Here is a 26,064-nt window from a genome sequence, read left to right on the forward strand (position 1 = left end):
TAGAATGTGTAATAGATATGTTTACTCTGCATTTCTTTTGCTCTTTCTGGCAGTGTGGAGGTTGCTGGGCCTTCAGTGTGGTGGAGGCCATTGAATCCGTGTCAGCTAAATATGGTGGAAAACTACAGCAGCTCAGTGTGCAGCAGGTTATAGACTGTTCTTATGAAAACCATGGCTGTAATGGTGGATCCCCTGCTCAAGCTCTGTACTGGCTAATACAGGTGCTGTCATCTGCATTCTCTTTTTCTCATGATGATGTAAATTACACTATTATTATCAAATTAAATTATGCGTTCAACTACCATTCATTTTAATTGCTTTAAACAATGGTGTCGGATCCTGCTCCTTCCAGGCCAGTCTCCTGCTGAGTCCAGTCCAGTCCTAATTAAACACACCTCAACCAGCTAATCAAAGTCTTCAGAACTACTAAACTTCCAGGCATGTGTGTTGGAGCTGCGCTCTGGACCGCAGGACTAGACACTGCTGGCTTTAACCAATTGTTTGTTATGGCATATTTTCTTATGCGAGGTGTATATATACACTATTGTTCGAAGCTTTGGGGTCAGTAAGATGAAAGAAAGGAATCAATAGTTTTATTTAGCAAGGATGCATTAAATTGAACAAAATAGATCTTTTCCACTTCCTTTTCAACAAAGAATCCTGAAAAAAAGGAATCATTTCCACAAAAATATTAAACATTTGTTTTCAACATTGATAAGATATGTTTCTAGAGCACCAGATCTTCCTAAATATTAAAATGATTTCTGAAGGATCATGTGACACCGAAGACTAGCTGCTGAAAATTACTTTTTAAAATATATTAAAGCAGTTCATTAAAATTGTAATAATATTTGTCTATATTAATAATATTTTTCTGTAATTTTGGTCAAATAAAGTCAACCTTGGTGAGCAAAAGAGACTTCTTTTAAAATCATTTTTAAAAGTTCTTGCCCCGAACTTTATGTGTAACAAGGCTATTCAAACGTTTTAGTAGTTATTTTATCATTTGGATCATATTCCCTAAATTTAGCAAACAAAACACATAATTTTACAGCTGATTAAATGCAGTAATTAAGTTTGTAAAAGTGCTGAAATGTATTGTGAAGTCCACGTTCTAAGCTGTTAAATGACATCTGTTTTTTGTTTTTTTGTAACGAGCATTTTAATTAATTAGCTAGCCGCTCCAGTTCTGAGAGGGTTAAAACTCAAAGTAAAGATGTCGGTATCATCCACACCAAGCTGCTAATTAAAGATGTCTGTTATCCTCCCAGAAGTTCCATAATTGGCGCATCTAATATCCTGCTTTGTATGTCTGTTTTATTTTAGACCAAATTGAAGTTAGTGAATCAGGCGGAGTATCCCTTCAAAGCCGTAGCTGGGAGCTGCCAGTACTTTCCTCGTTCTCATGATGGAGTGATAGTGAGGAATTACTCTGCTTATGACTTCAGGTAATAGATGTAGTATACAGATACCTTGAGCTTTACATCAGCAGTCAGCTGTGCCAGTGCATTAAGTGCAGTGTAAACCTCGTGTACAATTACATCATTTAAGGTTGAAGTTTGTTGGGATGTGGGCCAATGTTTTTTGTTTACTCATCTGTTCTTGTCAACTCTGTTTGCTACTCGGGGTCACTGACTGTACACTCACTAAGCTCACATACGGCTGGTCAAAAACCAAACGCAGCACTTCTGACATGTGTTTCGGGGTTAACATTTATGTCAGATGTCACTATGTCTTACATTGTGTTCTTTCTGTGACATACTAAACAACTGGGTCAACCAACCGTTTTTCTGGTTGTATGGTTTCCATTTCTGTCACAGCCTGCAGGGAAATCTCATGAATGCATTAAATTGATCAAAAGTAACAGTAAAGACTAAAAAAATCTGTTTTGAATAAATGCTGTACAATTTGGATGGAGGGATTTATCATTACCCATATTCTGCAATGTAACGTCTGAACTAAGTAAACCTAAGTACTGTATACATTGGGATTGATATGTTGTTCTAGTGTACATGAGGAGGTGATGATGAGTGTCCTGGTGGAGTCCGGGCCTCTTGTGGCCATTGTGGATGCCATCAGCTGGCAGGATTACCTGGGCGGCATCATTCAGCACCACTGCTCCAGCCACAATGCCAACCATGCCGTACTGATCACCGGTTATGATACCACAGGTACACACACACTCACACAGACACAGGCGGTTAAACTCTCTTTACTTGTGCCTCAGAGCATATAAAGGTTCAGAGCACTGGCCTTCATGGATTACGTCCTGACAAGGGCACACAGTTGAGCTGACACTGGCAAATACTGGCTGTGTGCCAACATCCCAGAAAACTGCCTGATGTGTCTGCGGTATAATCAGCAAGCTGTCCGCAGCGTTTATACGCTCCTTTGATTTGTTTTCTCCTGTTTGTTTACTAGTTTGAATCAAGTACTTGCAGTGTAAAGTAGAGAAATTGATGCACCATTAGCTTAAAACTGCAAACAATACATGAGCATTATTGTAATTGATCAGTTTGTTAAATCTGTAATACTAGTGAGATGCTTTTTGGATCAGTTTGGATATAATAATAATCTGACATGTTTACTAAAAATAAATAGATGCATATTATGTACACATTTTGACAGAAAACAGGGTCTATTTTTTAAATAAACACATCTTTATATCTGTATATGTGTATACTTTTTGTGTGTATACTATATTTGTATACTTATTTACAAATATAAATCAGCACATATGTTAGAACATTACAGTACATTATATTGACAGTACAAATGTATTAAGCCCACTAAAGAGATACGGTGATATGAAAAAATATGAGATGGGATGAAATTATTTATTTCAAAACACTTGCGTTCCCTTGAGAAAGTTTGCGATCGCTTGCAAAACTCTTTCGTTCTTTTGCAAAATATTTGCAACATAAAATTTTTCTTGCCCTCTCATGTTTTTTTCCCATCACCATGTCACTTTATGGGCTCCGTACAAATGTGTACTTAAAGTACCGTGACTTAAAACTGCAAACAATACATGAGCGTTATTGCACTTAATCATTTGCTTTTTGGATTATTTTGGATATAAATAAAAAAAACTCCTGTTTGGTTTCCATACCATCAAGTGTATGCTATGCATTATGACTTTTTTGTAATTAATCATTTCCCATCTCAGGTGTATTATCTCTGATATGTCTTCATATTTTATCACAGGGGAAGTGCCATACTGGATAGTACGCAATTCATGGGGGACCTCATGGGGCGATAATGGATATGTTTACATCAAAATAGGAAACAACATGTGTGGTAGGTTTGTGTATGACCCACTTTTAATGCTTTTTTACTTTGTTGACAGTTTCCCAGACAAGTGATAAACACAATGCATCCTGCTGCAGGGAGACGTTGTGTGCATTCATAAATATTCATGAAGTGTTGGACGTTGGCAAACACTCAATACTGTCTGCAATGTAAAAATACAATCATAAATTCCTAGTTTTAATTCATATCGGATCATTTGTAAATGATGTAGTGAGATTATTTTTCGATCGTGGTTTGTCGATTACTTTGATTGACTTTACGCAATGTCAGATGAGAATCAACAGCCATTCTTTTTTTCTTTTTTCCAGGAATTGCTGACAATGTTGCTGCTGTTTTTGTATAATTGTCAATCATCTTTTGTAGTTCCGTGATAAGACCGTGGCAGATCGACATCTTAAAATATCACCCTCAGGACGGAAATCCTCCTGTATGTAGCGGATGAGAACTGTAAAAATTCTCACGTAACAAATCCTGATGCCTCGCAAATGCAGAGCAAGTACGCTGCTATTTGAGCTAATACATCATATTCCTAATCCCAGTCACTGTAGCCCAAAATAATCTGAGTCCGAGACGGATTTCGTTTTAGTTACGAAAAACACACTAGCTAGATCTGTCTTTAAGAATGTTTTAATCTTCAGAAAACACTGTTAGTATGTATAAGTGCACAAATGAACTGAACGCTTACTGTATTGTGACATTGCACTGATGTTGGACACAAGTGAACTCATCTGAGAAAAATGTGAACATTTGTATTATATTTTGTGAATAATAATTACAGTAAGTGCTTATCACTACAGTACATTATGTACTAGATATTCAGAATTTATCTGCTTTTATACACATTTGTAACTACAAACTTGGGTTACATTTAATAAGGTGTCCTTATTACAGTGTAATTATACAAATAAGTACTGAGTAATATTAATTAACGCCTATATATTTAGGGTTAGGTTTTGGTTTAGGGTTAGTTGCTTGTAATTATGCATAATTTGCTGTTACTATTACTATAGTAAATAAATGTAAGATGTGTTACAGGGAAACTACAATAGAGTGTTAACCAAAGTTTACTTTTTATCATGTTTATTATGTTTGTGATTGCATTTTTGGAATTATCTGACATGTTTACTGATACTAAATAAACTTGTATACTATTCAAGTACACATTTTGACAGAAAACATTGTCTATTATTCCCAAATAAACAAGAAGTATCACTATCTGTATATGTATGCTCTTTATTTACAAAATATAAATCGTTAACTACACATGTTAGAATATTACATTATATAAACAAGTGCAATAACAATGTCAGATTTCTTTGTTGACACTGTCTTAAAATTCCCTTTTTGTAGCCTCTCATTCCACCATTTAAAAACACTAGTGACAAATGTTGGGGTTGGGAGGCATGAGGTTTGTAGCTTTTTTTTTCTTCTCTAGTCTTTAAACGCTGTTCATCCTTCCCTCATCCTCCTTCTGTTTAGTCTGAGTCATCGCTGCTGCAGTAGGAGCTGTCGCAGCATTCGGCCGTGTACAGGAAGCTGTGCTCACTCGGGTCCAGCTTGGGTACCCACTCCCTCGGAACCAGGAAAGTGGCCAGGTTAAACAGATCCACAAACACCTTGTAGCGATCACTGGCAAAACATAGTCAGGTTCATGAACAAAGCATATCGATACATTTGTGTTTGAGTGGTTCGTGTTCATGAGATGGCTTGCATATTGCTGCCAGTTTAAATTTCATTTAGCATTATGTTTCACATGGATAATTCCAGCAGATGCAGAGTGCTTCATCTGGATTTGTCCCAGATTATTTGGCCTACCTGACGGTGGAGCGCAGGTACTGGTAGCCTGAAGAGCCACCTGTGCCTCCTTTACTGCCAATCATCCTGTGCACCATACACACGTGGTTGTCTAGGAGGAAATTAAGCTATAAATTATGCAGGAAGTAAAAAATGAATGCATTATTGATATGCAGAAGAAAATCTTTTGTTCAGTGTTGACACGCTTCAAAGAGGCTTTGCCCTACAGGGTGTTTAAGGTCAGATTTATTTGCAGTTCTGAAGCTGTTTTCAGTGGTCACATACATCTCCATTTAGTCATGAGGGTGTCAATGTCCATCAAAGATGTCAGGAGTTGGAAAGGAACCTGAAATCGAGGCTCCTCCCTGAGAACAGACGGCGAGAAGTTGAGTTACAAATGAGTTTGAAAATAAATTAGATTTTTGTTCTTCATCAAGCTATCAAAAGGAAATGAACCATGGTATTCTTTGAAGTACCATTGGATAATCTCTCTCTCTCTCTCTCTCTCTCTCTCTCTCTCTCTCTCTCTCTCTTTATTTATATTAAATACAATGACATATATCAAGTAATACCATGATATTACATCTGATACCTTCACTGACATCTGATTATGAAAGAATATTTGTAACATTTACAATAATCTGAAATGTTTCTTGAACAGCAAATTAGCATGTTAGAATGATTTCTGAAGGATCATGTGACACTGAAGACTGGAGTAATGATGCTGAAAATTCAGCTTCGACATCACAGGATTAAATTACATTTTCTATTATATTAATCGTTATTTTAAATTGTAATATTACTGTTTTTACTGTATTTGGGATCAAATAAATGTAGACTTGTGGAGCACAAGGAACTTCTTTAAAAACATTTTAAACATCTTATCAATCCCAAAGTCTTGAATGATTGTGTATACAACATAAAATGTACTTTGAAGTTGAATCGAACTCTTTTCGGATAGAACAGCATCTTTTTACTAAATTAGCAGGTCATCTTAGACGTACCTGTAGAAGTATATCATCAGGGCTCCCTGCAGTGCTTTATAGGACAGCCTTCTCTGACCTGCACAGACACAACAACATATCCCACTGTAACAGCTAGTGGATGAGGCACTTGACATTGGATACACGAGAGGTTTGCTGACCGGTGCTTAGTAAGTGATCATGTCTTCTCTCATCAAAGAGCGATAAGAAAATGTCTCTCTGCTTAATGAGCTCGGCCATCATCTCCTCTTTCATCTCCGAGGCTGGGTTTAGCTATTAAGAAGAAACATGAGTTATCACTTAAACCTTAGGTTTGAGAACTGCAAAGAATTATCCAGGGATACTCCACAAACCTCTATATTTTCTTTCTCTCTCCTGAGCCCCTCGAAAATATTGGCTTCCAGTTTCCCCCAAAAATGGAAGCCATCTTCCTCCAAACCAGGCGTTCTCTCCAGCCATTGCTGAAAAGTATTGATTGCTTATGAGAAATGTTAAAAGCCAGACAGCTGTCCGCCAGATTAATCCTGACTTGATTTATAAATTGCCCATGTAACCTATTATTCTCTGAATACCAATAACCCGCAAAGGCATCCAGTAAGTTATAGCTCTTGTGTTGAATTTCCCCGATTACATTGATTAATACAGTATTCATGACTTCTCTTATAATGTGATTTCCCTTAGGTTTACCTCCACTAACTGAAGAAGCGTGGGCTCCTGCTCTGAGTGGATCAGTAGCTCATTTTCCTGGTCACGGAAATTATCCCGGTAATGCCTTCTATTGTAAGGGACCCTCTGGTTTTGTGGGACCCCAATCTTGTTTTCCAGCAGTCGAAACTGCAGACTCTGGAAGCCCGAAGCCGGCGCGAGATATTCCCTGTGCACAAAAACACGCAGATCAATCCAGCTAAATACAATTATGCTAAACTGCCATTGGCTTTGATTTAACAAATTAGTGCCATCTAATCCTTATTTACGGAGTTAGCTTTATCCAGTCTTTTGAGTGTTAGCACATTTCCAACAGCAATTTTGCTCAACCAATGCTGTTATCTAGGAAATGTAAAACTTGTTTTCAGCAACTGCTTTTTATTGTCATAATGAGAACTATATAAACCTTACCTGAAGTCATAGAAGTCTAAGGCAGTCATGGTTTCCAGAACAGAGAACTGGTCGAGCAACAGTCTGAATATCATCACAACCCTTTGGATACGAGTGTTGACTTTGAGCATGTTTCGCTCGTCGCGTACCTGAGGAAATAGCGGTAGCCTACAGTTAGATTCACTTTCATCAGTCTTTGGTTAAATGTCCTGTTTCAGGGAATTTATAGAGACATATTTTAAACTAGACTGAAGGTGGCAGCCTCATGCTGCAGTGTGCTTTCTTTCACTCAACTGAACTACATACATCATCAAACTGAAGGCTTGGGCTGTTTATCATTGTCCAAAAGCCCACAAACAATGAATGAACTGAATTTTCTATTAGAAGCATGCATATGCGCCGCTTTGTAGAGTATCCAGAAAATACTTATAAAACCCTATAGCATATAGTAGCATCAAAATAACTTGGGGTATAAAAAAAAAACATTTGCACGACCGGTTTACCATTAATACTTTTATTCAGCAACGCACTCAGCACACCATTCTGTTTTCAATATTGATTATAAGAAATTATTCTTGAGCACTAAATCACTAATTTGAGCACTAAAGGTGGTGATGGCGCAGTGGATAAGACACATGCCTTTGGTGTGAGAGACCCGGATTCGAATCCACTGTGAGACACCAATGTGTCCCTGAGCAACACACTTAACCCCTAGTTGCTCCAGAGGCGTGCGACCTCTGACATATCAATTGTAAGTCGCTTTGGATAAAAGCATCAGCTAAATGAATAAATATAAATGTAAATCAAATGATTTCTGAAGAATCGTGTGACACTGAAGTAATGATGCTTTGCCATCACATGAGTAAATAACACTTTATAATATATATTTTTTATCAAATAAATGCAGCCTTGGTGAGCAGAAGAGACACTTTCAAAAACATAAAAAATCTTATACCGACCCCAAACTTTTGAATGGTTTTGTACGTGATGCAGTATAGCATAAAATATCAGATAATAATATTAAAATATTTGCACTGATTTTGTCTGAGCTATTGAGCTGAGTTAGTGTCTTATTTCTAGATGTTTATGAAAATCATTCATCATATCTTGCTAATCTCCTCTTTGTTCCCTGTCAGCCTGAACCTTCATTAGATGTAATATAATCATTAAAAATGCTCTATAACACATTTGAATAGGTGGCTTATAAAATGTTAATTTTATTACATCAATTAAAAGCAGGTCCATTCAAGTTTGGAGAAAAATGGAGCTAAATCTGATAACTGTAGCTGGTCATGACCCACTAACACAAATCTTTTTTGTACTCACATGTCCACTGATGAATATTTCTCTCACTGAGTCCAGCTCCCACAGAATTTGTTTAAACCACAGTTCATATGCTGCAACAGAATGAACCGGTTAATCATTTCTTCAGTTTACGTATGAAAAGTCATTATGCTTCAAGGTAAATGTAGAAGTGCAGTGACATTGGTCTCTGGGCTTCTCTAATGAACCTTTATGACACACCATATTAAAAAGCATGTATTTATGGATTATGTTTCTATGGATTATGTGTGGTCGTGTAACCCTGGATTCACTGGTGTGGTGGATTCTGGATTGTCGACGACTGTTCACATGATTGTTCACATTGCGTATTTTTGGTTGCAGTGAAACTTGTCAACATTCAGCGTTATAAACAAGGAAATGAGCTTTTGTTTTCTGTCGTGTTTTGGGAGCGTTCATTGGAGAGAGGCTTAGACTGATTTGCCCATAGGCTGTTTAGCTTTTGTGTGGCTCACCTTGATGTGTGACGATGAACAGATGTTCGTCATGGATCTTGTTTCCCTTCAGCTCACTTTGAAGCATCTGAGATGTCACTATTTTATCCAGCTGGGGATGAGAGAACATTTTGTTTCATGAAAAGCAAGCCAAAAAAGTCTGTAATAACCAAACTCAGTGTGTCTATTTAAAATAGAACATAAAAAAGGAACTACATCACTGTTTAATATTAAAATCTGAGATGCATGCAAATTTCCAGCATTGATTAATTTGGAAACCTAGAAAGAATCACATGGTGTTCTGATCGCACAGCCCATTATAATACACTTTAGATTCGAGGACTGCTCACCGATTAATCATAAACTATTTTAGGAGAAGCTATGCTTTGTGCTTATTAAAATATATGAAAATGTCATTAATATGCACAAGTTAATGTGCAGTTTACCTGGAGATAGTCACCATAGATAAGACCTCCTTTGCTGGCCTTGTTAATTCCAGATTGAGAATCATCATTCTCATCTTCTTTCAGATGTTGCTTACTAGCTGACCTGTATTTCCATCAAACACATAAACACAAAACACAGAAACATTAGTGTACAACATTCAGCGTAGGTTTGTGTTCTAACTGATTTCAGATATGGTAGTGATGAAATGTGTCTTTGAGATTAGCTGTATAATCTCAAATATCTAAAAACTTTGAAAGCTGAAAATACATACAAGAATTTCTTCTGAAAATATGGACATCCACTCATGGCTGAAATGAAAATATGTCAAGCTGGACTGCTTTCTTTTACTCAACTTTTAACTGTCAGTTCTCAAGGATGTCCACGCAATTTGTAACTTTCCCCCATATGCTGACTGACCAATCATCTCTAGATCCATCCCACCTCCCTTCTGGCCATGTTCACCCCGGCGGTCATGTTGTACTTTGTCTTGTTCTTATCTTAGGTGAAATCGAACTGACACAGGTGAATTGAACTTTGACTTGCTAACATTATGAGCAGGGCATTTGTACATAAATTGAACGAATGTAGGATCATGTTCATGGATTCAACTTCAGATTGACTTAGGCATCAGAATTTCAAGAGCATTCCTATTTTTACTGCCATTAGGAAAGATTGAATTACACCTTGTTATATTGTTTTGCCCATGAACAGCCCTTTTACATAGTTTTACAATATTTTTCATTTACATTTATTATGTGCATTTGTATTAGTATATATTTTTAATATTTTTGTTTCAGTTTTAGTAATATGTCCTTAATTGATCATTATTATTATTTAATTTCGGTTAGTTACCAAGATAACATTTCTATTTTTTTGTTTAAGTTTTTCTTCTAAAATTTATATTTTATTTTATTTCAGCTTTATTTCAATTAACAAACAATATATATATATATATATATATTTTTTTTACAATATTATTGTACACACACAATACACACAACATATGTTACAATAATCTCGTAAACACAGTCGGTTTTGTCTTAAGTGAACGTAAACAGTTGAGAAAGAAAATGCATGTGTAACAATAAATTGGATCCGATGTCTTAAAGTGACAGTAGCCTTATATAGTCTGTCATAAAGGTTAATCAGATAACAATAATATTTGTAACATGAATAAAATTTGTAAGGACTAATCTATATTTTATCTATAAAAAGAAAACAATGCAGTTATTTTACATTTGATTTCAATTTCTGTACTTGACAAAGGTGTAAAGTCCAGGGGTCAGAAAGTAAAAGTCCTGCCATATGTTTATTCCACCCATGAACTCAGCCAGCTGATTTCACTAATTAGTTCTAATCTAATCTCCTGGCTGAAAAACTGCTAATTAGCAAATCCAGGTGATTGGAAAAAAATACTGAGGAGGACTTTTACTTTCTGAACCTGGACTTTACACCTCTGGTACTTGAGCAGTTGGGTTTATTTGTGCCATCGCTAATTTGTTTATTTGTTCTTATTTTATTTCTGACTGTTTACTTGTCTTTAATAATGTTTGAAATGTATACAAGTTAGTCCAGTTGTTTTTGCTGTGCTATTTTGGTTAAAAAGTTCCTTGTGTAAGTGTTCTTTGGGCTGCTGATTTTTGTGCATGGAATTCAGCTATAACAACGTTTTGCCAAAAGACATAGAATAAATATGTTTGATATTAAATTACTATTTTTTTTTTTTAATCTTACTGGAATGGAAACTGGGATTTGATTAGAATCGGAATCAATAAGAATCAATTGATAGACAGAATCAGAATGGGAATTGCTGAAATTGAAATGACCCAACCCTGATGTGAGATATATTCTATTGTATGATAGTTTCTTATCAAGTTTTATGTTGTAGTGCTTGCCACACTAAATTTGGTTCTGTTACATAAATGACAATGTTTGACGTTTGATGTCAGTCCTGTTAAATAAACACTGTTAAACAGTGTAAACTCATCTACTCACACTCTCCATTGTGCTTCCGTGATGCTTTTGGATTTTTGAAGATCGACTTCTGTGTGTAATGGATGCAGAAGTGAAGTTTTGAACAATGCCATTTAACATGAAATGCGAGTCATGTGATTTATTCTCATAAATTATTTCATAGTGGAGTCATGTATGCCTGCGTTATCTTGGAAAAGCTTATATTTGAGAGAGTGTGGTAGATATTTAAACTCTTTATAGAGTCTTTGATGATCTGCTTTTGTGTTGTGTGTAAATGTATATGTTTTTTAGCTGAACTGTGGGTGAAGTCTCTGCTGGCCAGAACAGATTGTGAAAGGTTAGAGGGTTTGGAATGACAGTCAGGGGATCGGCTGTGTGTGTGTGTGTGTGTGTGTGTGTGTGTGTGTGTGTGTGTGTGTGTGTGTGTGTGTGTGTGTGTGTGTGTGTGTGTGTGAGAGACAGACAGCAGGCTTGTCTTTGTCTTGTGTCCTTGTAAACACACTGCTCGCTCGGGCACCAGAGTTTGCTGATATTGAGCGGTCTGTGACAAGAATTGGGCGTCACTGTCTTCACACCTTTTGAGAAGAGTTGGCTAATCCATCAAATCTGCCACTTGAGGCATAAAAAGCAACAAAAATGGCTGTTGGAGACAACACTATGTGGAATCGAGTGACCTTCATAAACCAGTGTTATTTTAGGGATTCAGTAAAACTGGGTGCGAATAAGCTAAAATGTCTCAGAGCAAAATGAACCAACCCATTAGGAAGTATGTGTTTGCTGGGACTTGACTGTGCATAAATGTTGTGTTTGAGGAGTGTTAATGAGGAGTCGGGGCTGAACAGCATGGTGCATCTTGGATTTAACCAGAAAACAGAGACCATGGCTAATACGGGTGAAACCAGAGAAGGTTTTTTCTCAGTGCATTTGCATATCATTTGCATGCACTGCACTAAAACAACACAGTGGTGTTGGTGGCATCATCAGTCCTTGCCTCGCTCACTCTTGCGTAGTAAATATGATGGCAATTTCCTAAAGGAAGTCTACTGTGTCTCTTAAATATAAATTTAAGTCTACAATGCTTATTATTAAAATCATTTACGCCTTTATGCATCCATTAAATGGGCCTTCATCCCAGCTTCAATTAATTTGTTTGAGAATGGGTGTTTGTTACGTGCCTCTCTAGCTTTCCAGAAGAATATATTTTGCAGTCGTGGGACCCGCAGAAAGCTCCAGCTCAAAGGGGCTTTTCGTAATGCTTCACTTTAAAAAAAAAGTACAGCTGTGTTATGTAATCTCATGTTTCACTTTACCCTCTTGCTATAGAATTGATCAAATTCATGCATGCAAAAACATTAAAAAATGTTTTAAAAAAAAGGAATATATATACAAAATGTACGAGATGTAAGGGATAATTGGTAAATTTGGAATTGCATACTAGGATACTCTTACTATTTCTGCTAAATCATGCAAATAAAGCATGCTTCGGTAGTATACTATTCCTAGCAATGTCTTCATGTATGGATTTATTTTGATGTAATGATCAGCTGACTGTACATTATCCAGCATATTGGCTATTGTCCAAATAAATGAATACTTGGCCATGAAATAGTGCTTGAGTTTAGATAAATTTATAATTGTATCTGGATACTTTTTAAATCTTCCATCAAGAAAAAAGTAGTTCGCTAGTAGCACATATTAACTTAAAAGAGTAATACAACAACTAGTAGTAACCATGTGCACCAATACTGTTAGTTACATATAAGTTATTACATGACCCTCAGAAAAACTTGATGTTCTACCAACAACGCGAACAAAGCAATTAACACTGAAGTCCTCTGAGCTCATTTTCGCCGTTTCAAACAAGACCCAATGAGTGCGGTTTAAGTTACCCATATGCGTAGACAGATATATTAACATAGATGATGGTGTCTAAAATTACACACTTTTTCAGTTAAACAAGTGTATGCCATGCGTGCACTTCTTATTGTTGGAATATTCAGTGTGAAAATAATAGGTCATACCTATTATTTTTGACATCTATTTAGCAATTCCCAGTTAAAAATGTTGGAAAATTATAATTACAAAGCTGTAACTCTGCACACTAAAATCTGTGTGATATGGCAAGTAAACCAACACCATCTATAGCATGTAGAAAGAAATTAAGTTTAGCACTAGATCTCTCTTTAGATAAACAGAACAAAAGTCAGAGATAATTTTGCTTGCTTTTTTAAAGCGGAAATTGAAAATAAGCTTTTGTTATTTATATTATTGAATGTGCTCTAACTATATATTTCATTTGTTAAAAGTTCAGACTGTCTTATCAAACACTCCTTTAAACCTCAAATACATACATTTATAACTAGTTGATTATGAACCATGCACAAATAGGTCTAAATCAGCATAGCACATCTTTCCTGCCTGAATAAACTGTCTGCGCATCCAGTTGCTTCCACTTTGCCTAATCATTAACATTATTAATCTGAGAGCTTGAATAAATCATGATCATGTGCAGGTGACCAAGAAATTCATTGATTTTAAAATGATATCTGCGAGAGGACACTGTGATGTCAATGTAGTGATCATCACTTATTAGATGCAGTGTGTTTCATGTTTACCTTTGCATCCTATCAGACATCTCAATGAGAAAGCATCTTTTTTATGATCTCAGATTTAGCAGTGGTCAAATACTGCAATTACCACATCATATATAGATATGTTTTATGATGCGACTGTGTGGTCATAAACCACCTTTAAATAAATCACATGATAGAGGGTGTACATGTTTCAGTGACACAGCAAGCAAATTTTCATGCTCTGTGGTCCCGACTCCTCTTCATTTGATCACTCATAAATCAGATTTTACACAGAAAGCAATTATACATTTAACTTAATATTTAGGGATTACCATTAATCTACCCACTATTTCCAAAGCAGATGAAAGTGAGTTTTATTTATGACTCACAGACACTTGCCTTTAATTAAAATGAATTCACATTACCTCTCACATCTAACTTCAGAGTGCCACAGTGCAATTAGTTCAGTAGTAAACAGCAATTTAGAGCTAGTGGTCAAAAACTTTTACAAAGGTTAGACCTATGTTTATATGTCCATGAAACTAGGCAAAGGTGTATCATGTTCTTGAAAAACCTGATTGTAATTTGATCTGCTTTAAAGAAGTAAATACGGTCAAAAGTAAGTAATTTTATCATTTATTTTCTTTTAAGTACAAACCATTTTCATAAATATTTCCCTTGGGACCTGTAACCAAATGAGCAAATAATTGCTTTTAATTTTAAAAATATGCAGATAAACACTCATTTACATAAATACAGACATTTACATCTTTTCTGTGCTGTGCTGCCATTTTATTTGTTTCATGTACAGTTTATTCAATTAATGTATGATGTAAAATAACTGCAAATCAAACGGTCAAATGTCATTTATAAAACAACATGTTTTTGTAACAAAGTAGAACCAGACATAAATAAAAAATAACCCAAAAAACACCTAAAATCATATTTAGGAGTTTTCATTGCAAATGACATGATTTCCAACAAAAGATTTTCTATTTCTATTTCCTATTATGATTTTCATGAAATGCACAGGAAAGTATATAAAATATAAAAAAATATTACAGTGTATAGCTGGCTTCAATGAACCACCTGACATCAAATGTGGTATTTTTGCAGTGGTACAGTGATATGCATATGTAAACATTTTCATTTTTCAAAAGTTATGTTATTTTTCTCTTTAGGGATATATTTGAATAGTGCCTGTAAAAATGAATAATCAATAAATAGTTAAATAAAGATATCAACAGAATCTGGCCTGTCTCTTGATGCTATCAATAAGTTCATAATTTCATTGTGCTCCACAACTGTAACCTTGATAAGGCCTTTAACAGGTTTTGAGAAAACACAATGATTCACAACGCACAGCGTTGTTTTAATGCTCCTTTCCCCCCCCTAGGTTGTACTCTTCTTACTAGACTAGGAGTAGTAGAGTTTGTTCAAACTCCGAGAACATCATTAATGTGTCCACTTAACTTATTCTTCTATAACAAATCGCACAAATCGAGTGGTTGTAGCTAATCATGGTCTGTTCACTACCTTTTGCCAATCTCATTTTGTCTGAGGAACTGAATGTTGTTCACACTGTCGGCTAACTCAGGATACTGTTCTACTGACAGCACATAGTATCCATCGTAGCCTTGCACCCGTCCGCTGCTGAGAAGCTGCCTCTTCTCGCCCTCGGTCCACAGTCGGGATCCTTCCTCTCCGTTTCGTACTCGCTGCTGCTCACGTGCCCATGTGACGGCGAGGGCCCTCTGTCGGGCCATCTCTAAAACACGCACTCGTTCCTCATCCAGAGAAGCCCCGTAGCGCACGTGCAGGGAGAGAGCCCCTCTCTGAAACTCTACATCTGCGAACCGTCGGGTGCGGCCACCTAACACAGCTGTGGATTGTGACACGGTTACGTTCACTGCATTCTCAAGTTCTTTCCGTCCGCTAGTCAGCCGCAGCGCTGCCAGGTCTGCTTCAGGAGAATTCATTTTAACAAAGAAGTGCATGTCTCTGCCATCCACAATAAAGTGCAAGTCTTTCAAATAAAGGGCGCCATTGAGGATGTTGGCAACCTTGACGCAATCCTCATTAGCCAGGCTTAGTGCACGAGTTATCACAATGCCCTTGTAAAGGGCCAACATGATCCCACGACCTATCAATGAATCGCTTGAGGCAAACCACAGCCAGGGTTTATCAGCCCTTTGGCTATGGCTGAATTGAACCTGTGGCAGATCCCCAAATGTTAAAAATGCTTCAGCTTGTCGGATGACATGCTGTTGGACTGCAAAGTTGGCCTACAAAAGAAGATGATAAACATTTTAGAGAAATGTGCAACTCTAGTTCCATTCCAAAAATGTTTTTGTTGTTTTCATTATTATACAATATTCATAAATTATTATTAATTTAACAAATTCCACCACTATTTTACTGGTACAAAAAAACTATAATATGATATAATATAATACAAATAACTAAAACTATTGTGTGAAGATATCCATCTAAAACAGACGTACTGTCAGGTCATCCCACACTTGACTTTTGGCCAGTTCGTATGAGGCTTGTGTCATCTCAGAAATGGGGATGGGGAAACCAGGAATACTGTTGTGGAGATGGAACCCAAATGTGACCAGCCAGCTGTTTACATCTGTAGAAAAATATCAATGAATAAATTTTAAATCCAGTTAAAATTTACAATGGGGGGAAATGTGCAATATATAGAAGATATATTACTTGCAGAAGTTATTTTAAGGTGTGGATACAGTAGATGCAGTGAATCCATGGCATACCTGTTAAGTAGTCTCTAACTTTCTGCACTTTACTTATTGGGTTGTTGTTTCGGAACATGTAGAGATTGAAAGGTCCCGGGTTCTTGCTGATTTTCTCCCACAGCATGAAGTCAGGTGAAGTCCAGCGACCCGACATGATGTCATAATCCCTCATTCCGAAATGAAGCAGTTTTGTTAGAGGGTCATAAAGTCCTCCATGAAACCCAATCACCAGCTGCATGTCAGGACTGGAGTCTGAGTAGACCTCGCCATAGGCCGTATAATGAACCTGCTTGAGGAGGATGCCATCACTACCAAAGACAACCAGTGGTGATCCTATGTTATCACAGGCTATGTAGAACTCTGCTCCATTGCTGATCTCCATTGCAAACAAGTGTCCTTGCAGGTCATAGTATAACGAGGTAATCTGTGAGCTTGAATGGTTGTAGACATGTGTTATCCTGCTAGGGTAGCTCAGATCAGCATAGAAGAACTGTAGATGCTGTCCCATGCTGGACTTTGTGGAGACTCTTCTTCCCAAACCATCGTAACGGTACTGGACAGACCACCCGGTGGATTTACTGTAGACACGTTCTAGGTGGCCATTGGAGTTGTATTGGAAGATCTCAGGACCTCTCTGGCGGAGAAACCCATCTTCGTCCAACTCGTACTGCAGGTCCCCAAGACGAGTTATACGGTCTCGTAGGTCATATCGTAGAGGCATGATTCGTGCACTGTTTGCTGGACTCAGTAGGTGTATGTTCCCATTTAAGTCATAGCTGTAGCGCCATGTCATTTTCTCATTGAGGTAGACGGTCTGCAGCTGCCCATCAACGTCATATTCATAGCTATACTTGGTGGCATTGGAGGACGGGCCAATCTTAATCTCCCGCTTGGTGACTCGGCTCATATCGTCATACTGGACTGTGATCCAGAAGAGCAGAGAACGGAAGAGTTCATACTGAATTTCTCGGACCCGACCGTGCCCATCAAAGTGTTTGGTGTAAGTCATGACAGAGGTGGAGATGATCTGGTTGATGTCGTAATAGATGACACCAAACTTGCCGAACTGCTCCACCTTCCCTGAGATGTCATCATACTGATAGAGGTCAATGGGCAGCGGGGTCTCATTGATAACCCCCTGAACACTCGTCACACGCAGACTACTGTCGTAAGCGTAGTCGAAGCGAGCGTTTACCATCCCGTCCTCGGTGAAGCGGTAAATCTGACGGTCTACCAGGGGGCCGAGCTGCCTGTATCTAATGGTGCATATAAAGCCCTCACGCTGCAGATTGACCGTCTTCAGCACACCTGTCGTCTCATCGTAGGTGAAGCTGACACGAGTGCTGTCGTACAGAACTTCTGAGAGTTTGTTGTGCCAGCGATACCGGTAAAGGACTCTCCGCCCCGTGCCCAGCTGCACCACTCTCAGGAGCCTCCCGTCCTCACTGTAGTCCACGGCGACAGAAGCATTACTCTCAGGCATATGGTAAAGGTTGCGGTAGTAAGACACAGAGCGTATGGTCTCCATAGCATAGCGTGCTACACTGGGCATAGTGACTGCTGAAAGGCATCCCTGTGGGTCATATTCAAAGATGTACTGCCGCTGACTCGCCAGTATCAGGACCGTGGACTAGAACGAGAAGAAAACATACCTTGCATAAATCAAGATGAATTAAAAACAACAAAATTACATTTAGCTAAATATCAACTTCCACAAAAAATTTAAAATAAAATAAAATAAAATAAAATACAATTTAAAGGGACGAAAAGGTTCATTAAGCATGTCTTGTGCTCATCATATAATATATCTTTGAGGTGTACTTTTATTATAAGGAAAAAACATCTTGGACACATCTCCAATACCCCCCCCCCCCCCCCCCCCCCCATGTTTAAACCTTCAAATTTTTGGGTATATACTGTTCAAAAGTTTGGGCTTCGTAAGATTTGTATTTATTTTTAAAGGCTCGAATACTTTTATTCAGCAAGAATGCATTAAAAATAAAAAGTGACAGTAAATATATTTATAATGTTACAAAGTATTTCTATTTCAAATAAATGCTCAAAATGCTTTTGAGCTTTCCATTTATCAAAGCATCCGGAAAAAAAAAAATCATAAAAATATATTTCCACATAAAAGCAGAACAACTGTTCTGAAAACTGGTATTAAAAATAAATGTTTCCAGTTCCAAATCAGCCTACCAGAATTTCTGAAGGATCATGTGATATGTATGGCTGTTGAAAATTCAGCTTTGCTAACAGAAATAATTCGATGTTGAAATAAAAAAATAGATGTTATAACATAAAGGTTTAATATAGAACTGAATCAATACTAGATCAATTAAATGCTTGGAAAATGGATATACAAGAAGACATCCACGAGAAAGAGTTGAATGATGCTTGTTTAAAAGCACCAACACAGACAATAAACACAAGGTTTAAATTACTTCAATATAAGTTGTTAATGAGAACATATCTCAACGTACATAACTGTCAAACTTCTTAATATGTCTGTTAATATTCCAGATGCGTGTACTACATTTTTAAAGATGAAAGGTACAGTATATCACTATGATTTTGGAATGTCCAAAAATCTAAAACTTGTCCAAAACCAAAACTGGAAGGAGGTTATAAAATGTCTGTTAGATGTATGTTTAACTATAAAGCTCCTTTGAATGTTAAACTCTGTTTTCGAGGAATTTATTCAATGGACTTTATACAAACATCAAAACTAGAAGACTGCACTTCTGGACATTGGCCTTCTTCAATCCAGGAGAATCCACAGCTTTGGAAGAGTATGGATGCTCCATCTTTGAAAATGTGGATAATGTGGTATCATGTTTCAGTTTCCAGAAGTTTGTTGTTATTGTATGCCTCTTTGATGTGATAATTGTAAAGTTTTTACTGTATTTTTAATCAAATAAATGCACCCTATGTGTGTGTGTGGATATATTGGTAAACTGTGTACACGTGACAGAGTCAACTGACAAAAACTCTTGATGTCTACTGTATATCACTTACATCACTAAAAGCAATTTCCATTGGCCTTTACCTTCTCCAGATAAGTGTAGCTCCAGGCCTTCCCATCAGGAAATGTCCTAGAAAGCAGACGGCCTTGTCCATCATACTCTACCCTCTCTGAGACAGAGCCCCAGTGTATGGCACTCAACTGCCCGTTGCTATTGCGAGTGAGGTTGACAGGAAGCAGCTTGCTACTTGGCATCCAGAGAGTGGGCTGACCTGCAGTGTCATAACCAATCTTCAGAAGGAATTTACGGTGATCATCATAGATCTTTTCAATCCTCAGCGCTCGGTCATAATCAACAGACAAAATGTTCCGTCCATTTACCTTGAAGTGGAGGCGGAGAAGAGACACAAAATTGGTATGGCAACAGTAAAATGGCAGAAAATTGACTATAAAATTGGAAGATTTTTTTTTATCTGTCTGTTGCCTTGGTTTCCAACAGAAATTTTGACTTGATTCTTAGTTTTATTAAGTTAAACGATTAATCATGAGACTCATCTTCACACTAAGTGACTCGGTGTCACTTTTAAACTATTAAATCATCTACCAATGTATTCAACATACATTTTAGAACAGGTTTTTTTAACCACTGTAAAAGTGTCATTTTTGTACTCTTAGATCAGCCGGGTCTAATCTTCATCTTCATGGCACATTTATTTTATTGATTTCATTTGCAAAAATTTACATCTAAATAAAAAAACATAGCAAGAAATTGCATGATTTTTAAATTGCCTATTTAGAATGAAGTCAAGACAGATGTCAAGTGCTTTGTGTTAAAGAAAGGCTAAAAGATTAAAGAATGAAATTATCTTTTGGTTATTTTCAACGAAAATTAGGCTTCTTTCTCGTCTGTAATTGGACTTCAGTACATACTCGTAACTTGCGTCCAAACACTGTGACCTTCGTCCTCGTCTGCTCTTTACGAAAACGCCACTCCACCAAGTTTTGCCCGCTGTCATCAGGTAGGGTCATATTTCTCCGTGCCAGCGTAGGGGAGGATGCGCCAGCCAGAATATGTGGCTCGGTCTGGTAGTGAGTGTTCATTCCATTGGCATACAGAATCCACAAGGATTGGTCGTAACCAATCACATAGTTGTTCTTCAGCTGATCTGCAAAAAGGCAACATAAATTAGCAGAAAAGCTAGACATTTTTTAAAATCCTATGAGAATGCAAGTGCATATTTTTGATTTGTCTGTTTACACAAGGGTTACCTTGGTGTAATGTGAGGACATTCTGAATTGCTGACTGGTTTGTCGTTATGGTTGCAGCTTCATCTCGTTCAAAACTTTCTCTTTCTACTGTAGAAACAGTATCCATGTCATAGGCAAGACTGGTCACAACTCCAGTAGGAAAGGTTACATTGGTCAGTCGTCCCTCTGTGTCATAGCTGAAAGAGAGAGTGATATTAAGGCGTTGCATTTACAGTTTTTTACAGTCGCTAGGACACATTTCTCAATACTTAGGTCACTTTTTCAAAACTCTTCACACAGTGAGGACGACAGAAGTATATGTGGGCTAAACTGTGGATCATTTATCATTGCTTTGGCACAAAATGCATTCAATGACTACATCTTTCAAATAACATTAATTGTTTTCTCACTTCGACATAACAACCACCAAAACTCTGTGTACTTACAGGCCAATTTGCACATGCTTACATACTGTTTTCAAAACTGTTAAACTTATCTTCAAAACAATAACATAATATAAAACTGAATATGACAGCAATTTGCTACATTTCTACAGTAATATTGGAATGAAATATATTTTGAATCTAAAAATGAAATGCTATAAAAACAATTGGACAATTGGATCAAACACAGCTGATTCCTATTGTATCTGTATCTGTGAATGGGGTGTACAAATTCTTGTATTTTGTAATATTTCAGTTGGTGTGCAATGAATCTAAAATATATGAAAGTTTAATTTTGATCATTACATTATGGAAAATAATGAACTTTATCACAATATGCTAATTTTTTGAGAAGGACCTGTAAATTTGAGCAATAATTATATAGATATTTGCCCTGGCAAGCACAAGCAACAAGCAGAAACCTTCAAACATTCTTACTCATAGAATGTTGTCCATCCATTGGCAGTGCTCTTGGTTGCCAGGAGACCACTGTTGCCATGGTAAGTTAGCAGCACCTGTTCACGCCCCTGTGTGCCAAGGGTCTTCAGCCCACCACTCGAGCCTACAGTTAGCCAAATAACCTGGTTGTCAGGTGCAACGATGCGGACAGGAAGGCGGCTGGCATCTCTGCGAATCCGTAGCGTGTTCCCATGACTGTCGGCCACTGAGGTCAGATCTCCCTCATTGCTATAGCTGAAGTTATATTTGAAGTCTCCAGTGATCAGGTTGGCTGTATGCTGGTGTGTGCCATTAATGTCAAACATGTACACTTCCTGCTTCGCAGACGATGCCACTTCATACAGACCCATGCTGTTAAGTGCAGGCTTGTTTTTTCCAATCACGCGAATTCGAATGTTACCCAGGTCGGCCACGAACAGGGTTCCATCCGGAGCTGCCACAAGGGAAGACGGCCCATATAGTCGAGCGTCTTTAGCGAAGCCGTCTCCTGTTTGGTAACAATCACAGTTGACGTCGGTCTTGCAGTCGCAGTCTGAAGGCGCCCCCACCATGTGTGTGATCTCGCCATCTGCTGCCACGCTGCGTATGCGGCTCATCTTCCTCTCGTCTGTCTCTGCGATGTGCAGCACTCCATTGAAGGAGACGGCAATGGCGCTTGGGGATTCCAGATGGGTGTGCGTGGCTCGCTGTGTTTCTGTCACCAAGATGTCTGTAGAAGGCATGGGGCAGTGGAGGGGTCTGCCTGCTGCCACGCTGACCTGCCCTTCCTCAGTGATCCGCAAAACCACACTGCCATCCAGCACCAACAATGAGTTATCCATCGGACTAACAGTCAGATCTGTCGGCCATTCTAAAGACACCTAAAAGGCAGATGAATGAGAAAAAAATGCATTGTTTAAGAAGAATTGTAGATATTATACTTTATATAACTTCACTTAGGCAAAAGTATCCCTTCCTTTTTATGATAGACAGACATAAGTAGAAATTAGATATTTAATCCTACTTGCTTGGCTTATTAACACATATGGTATTTCCCCAGAACTATCGATAGATCATTTTCAGTAAGGATATGCATGATAGTTAACATTAATGAAATAGATTATGAAAACAACAATAAACAGAATTTTTTACGGCATTTATGAATCAAGATATTTTAATACATTAACTAATGTTTATAAAACTTGAAATGTTAATGTATTATGAACAAACATGAACTAGTATATTTATGAAATAATATTAACTTAGAATAATAAATTAAATCATTTTAATTATTTAATGTTACATTTTAACATGAATGAACTATAAACAATAGTGTATTTAATATTAATCTTGAATAATAACATTTTTATTTAATTTATTTTAAACAAACATGAATAATAACATATTTAGAATTGAATATCAACCAAGAATAATAAATTAAATAATTTAATGAATTCTTTTTTTAATGTTAACAAACATGAATATAATATCAAAATATTATATTTCTAAATTAATATTAACCTATAATAATACATTTTATAATTTTTAATAATTTTAATTTTAATTGTTATTCATTGTTCATGATATTAATGTATAACATAGAATAATACATTTAAATAATATTTATCTAATTGTAAAGTGATAATGTTTTTTTAAATTTTGAGTAAAAAATATTCAATTTTAACCAATTTGGTGTATATCTTTGCCCTAGTATTATGTGTATTTGAGTATTATATCGACCACTGGCCTTTCTTTTTTACTGTAGATTTCAGCATCAGTATTTGTATACTAAAAAAAACAACAACAAAAAAAACACTACAGCCGATCACTTCATTGTTTCCTAAATCACACTGTATGAAAAATAAACAAACGACATTGGCCTAAATGAGTTTTGGTCTTACTGTTGGTTACTGACAGGGTCTGATAAATGACTTTAGTGTGTTGATTTAAGAATTTTAACTTTTCACCTGATGGATGTCCATAACTGAGTCACAGCTCAGAGGTCGAGCAGAAGCAAGGTCATTGGACCCCAGCAGGGTGGAGATGATGCCGTTTGGATCCACCTTCCGGATCACGGTCCCATCCACAAAGTAGATCAGTCCGTTCTTGTCAACAGCAATCCCTGGAGAGAAGAGAGGAAGGAACGAAATGTGCAGGTCACACAGCTGTGCTCTTTGCTTGCCTGATCCAGGCAGCGGGTACATGTGTCGTGTTTGGCTTCCCATTATTCAGGTCACTGCAGAAAGCATCGCCCTCAATTATTCACAACTTGCCTCCCACTGCTGAATTATTTCTTAGGGAGAAAGTGGAATAGGATGTATTAGAACATCTCTCCCTCCCTCTAGCATTTCTGCTCGCTCTCCCTCACTCTGTCTCAGTCGGTCTGTAAGTCAGCTCAAGGTATTTGACAAAAGCATGGAGTGGGAAAGCATCAAACCCACTTTTAAGCCCAAATTATAAAAGTGTGGGTTGCTATAGTAACTGCCGTTTGGTAAATTCGTGCTTAGCTGAGTGATAGCAGGAAGAGTTTGTGTGCCTGGCAAAAACACAGTGAAGTTAACTGACGTTATGGCAACCGAGGAAAAATGCATGCATGCATTAATAACTTTTTTATAGTTATAACATCCAGAATGTAGATCTCTGCACACATCCCATCAATTCAACGCATTACGTTCCCCGTCTACACTGGAAATATGATACCTAATGTATCCATCATGCCATACGTGCATTCATGTGTGAATGACATTTTATTGCAAAACAATGAAAACATCTCTTTTTCTGCCTGATGAGATTATATGAAATAGGTTGTCTATATTCTCCAGACAAGTGTGACCCTTTATAATTTATGTCGGTGAAGTCACAAAATGTTCAAAGCAGCTTCATCAATCTGTTGTGTCTAGCTTAGTCAAATAATTTAGTACCCATCCCGAGGCTGTCGGTTCCCATTTCCCTCGCTGAGGCGCCAATCAAAAACCTCAGTACATAATACACTGTTAAAAGCTCAAAGAGCTTTGGGATGATCTTTCATGTCAATCAAAGTGTGTTGTTTGCCTCAGAAGATTCATCTCAAGCATTTTAGCAGTTTGAAGAACATTATTTGACTCCTTTTGTGAAATGAATCCATGACCCTTTTGATGATCAGTTTTAATGATCGTCTAACAATACCTTTGGGTCCCGTGAGGAGAGCTTCAGTGGCTGGACCTCCATCTCCACACTGAGCTTCGTCAAAAGGCAGACAGTGGTCTCCTGTTCCCGCCACCACCTCCACGTTCTGCTGGGGCTCTGAGCTGGCCAGGAGCGTCTGCGGGCTGTAGATGCGCCTGGAGTTGGTGTCGGACACATACAGCCGGCCCGTCACCGGATCCGTGGCCAGGTAGTAGCGGTGAGCGGGATTGTTACTTGGGGAGAGAGACATAAACAGTAACATTATTAGCTAAGACATTAGTCGGCTGTCAAGCTGAGGCAGTGCGACAATAAATTATTGGTCTGACATTGCAATTGGAGATGGCAGATGAAATGAGAGACTGATTAGAATATTAATATCATTAAAGACATTGAAAGAATCGCAGCATGTTTTTCCGCATCTATCAAAAGGGTGTGAGTTCCTGACAGATGGGAAGAAGAAAAAAGAATGTGTGAAAGGGAAGTAAATGTGATGTGACTGGAACATATTTGTGGAGGCTGTGATGACGACTTCAAGACTGCCAGATCATTTCAATCATTCTCGTTCCCTTGTGGGGAAAGGTTCTCTGCGATGCTGTGATGATATGCATATCTTAATGACTGTCAACAACTGATGGCTTTTCAGAAAGCTACGCTTATTTGCATTCATTAATTCTGCCTCCCAATCAGTCTGCACCTCACTGAATGAGGTAGTGTGGCCCCTCCAGTGGCCCCTCCAGACATGCCATTAGTGGTTAAATGACCAGTCAAGTCAGGACTTCGTAGATGATGGTGTGGAGCTCAGTGACATTCTCCTCTGGGATCAGACAAATCTTTTCACGTTTTATCAAACGCCATTTCAAGGCTATTCTTGCACACTGAGTGTGCTCTATTCAATCAATGTCTTGGAATGTTTGGAAACCAATTCACACTCACAGGCACTGGCCTGTGTAAAATCCAAATCTGAAAATGTGAAATAGTGGTACTTCTTTCAGCTAAAGGCCTAGAGTGTTGGCCACTGCATCATAATCCAAAGTCCGCTTGCATGGCTTGACTAAATCTTTTTGACAGTCAGAAAAAGTTGATGTGCATCTCTCAT

General features: G+C 37.6%; 3 protein-coding genes across 4 annotated transcripts in view; 1 reads left to right on the plus strand and 2 right to left on the minus strand.

Moving 5' to 3' along the window:
• Window positions 1-4,524, plus strand: part of ctso (cathepsin O) — a 6,852-nt gene extending 2,328 nt beyond the window's left edge. Inside the window, exons 4-8 of the mRNA XM_077247932.1 lie at window positions 54-221; window positions 1,327-1,448; window positions 2,008-2,171; window positions 3,205-3,297; window positions 3,618-4,524. Of these exons, the coding sequence (XP_077104047.1) occupies window positions 54-221; window positions 1,327-1,448; window positions 2,008-2,171; window positions 3,205-3,297; window positions 3,618-3,652 (582 nt within the window). The 3' untranslated portion in view covers window positions 3,653-4,524. The remainder of the gene's footprint in view (window positions 1-53; window positions 222-1,326; window positions 1,449-2,007; window positions 2,172-3,204; window positions 3,298-3,617) is intronic.
• Window positions 4,525-4,526: 2 nt separating this feature from the next.
• On the minus strand, window positions 4,527-9,766 carry tdo2a (tryptophan 2,3-dioxygenase a). The gene is made up of 12 exons (XM_077247931.1): window positions 9,675-9,766; window positions 9,403-9,505; window positions 8,978-9,068; window positions 8,508-8,578; window positions 7,203-7,330; window positions 6,774-6,960; window positions 6,440-6,547; window positions 6,248-6,359; window positions 6,108-6,165; window positions 5,389-5,468; window positions 5,125-5,215; window positions 4,527-4,938 (listed from the first exon to the last, which is right to left on the minus strand). Exons 1-12 carry the CDS (start codon window positions 9,707-9,709, stop codon window positions 4,785-4,787), a joined length of 1,218 nt encoding a protein of 405 aa, XP_077104046.1. The 5' UTR covers window positions 9,710-9,766; the 3' UTR covers window positions 4,527-4,784.
• A 4,804-nt stretch (window positions 9,767-14,570) lies between these two features.
• The window catches only part of LOC143756994 (teneurin-3), a 171,627-nt gene continuing 160,133 nt past the window's right edge, over window positions 14,571-26,064 (minus strand). For both annotated transcript variants that reach the window (XM_077247935.1, XM_077247934.1), the window contains 9 exons: window positions 24,969-25,201; window positions 23,771-23,925; window positions 21,804-22,684; window positions 20,944-21,119; window positions 20,605-20,840; window positions 19,759-20,055; window positions 16,728-18,339; window positions 16,455-16,585; window positions 14,571-16,235 (listed from right to left, as the gene is read on the minus strand). In XM_077247935.1, the coding sequence (XP_077104050.1) occupies window positions 15,483-16,235; window positions 16,455-16,585; window positions 16,728-18,339; window positions 19,759-20,055; window positions 20,605-20,840; window positions 20,944-21,119; window positions 21,804-22,684; window positions 23,771-23,925; window positions 24,969-25,201 (4,474 nt within the window). In that variant the 3' untranslated portion in view covers window positions 14,571-15,482. The remainder of the gene's footprint in view (window positions 16,236-16,454; window positions 16,586-16,727; window positions 18,340-19,758; window positions 20,056-20,604; window positions 20,841-20,943; window positions 21,120-21,803; window positions 22,685-23,770; window positions 23,926-24,968; window positions 25,202-26,064) is intronic.

This window comes from Siphateles boraxobius, unplaced genomic scaffold, assembly GCF_051911475.1.
Source record: "Siphateles boraxobius isolate OS27281-9 unplaced genomic scaffold, OSU_SipBor_1 3, whole genome shotgun sequence".
In the NCBI taxonomy this organism is placed as follows: Eukaryota; Metazoa; Chordata; class Actinopteri; order Cypriniformes; family Leuciscidae; genus Siphateles; species Siphateles boraxobius.

Coding starts and splice junctions, on each gene's coding strand:
- tdo2a (XM_077247931.1), bottom strand. CDS start 9,709: ATGAGTGGATGTCCATATTTTCAGAAGAAATTCTT. Junction 6,548..6,773: donor CGCTTCTTCAGTTAGTGGAG/GTAAACCTAAGG, acceptor AATACTTTTCAG/CAATGGCTGGAGAGAACGCC. Junction 5,216..5,388: donor CCTCATGACTAAATGGAGAT/GTATGTGACCAC, acceptor ATTTCCTCCTAG/ACAACCACGTGTGTATGGTG.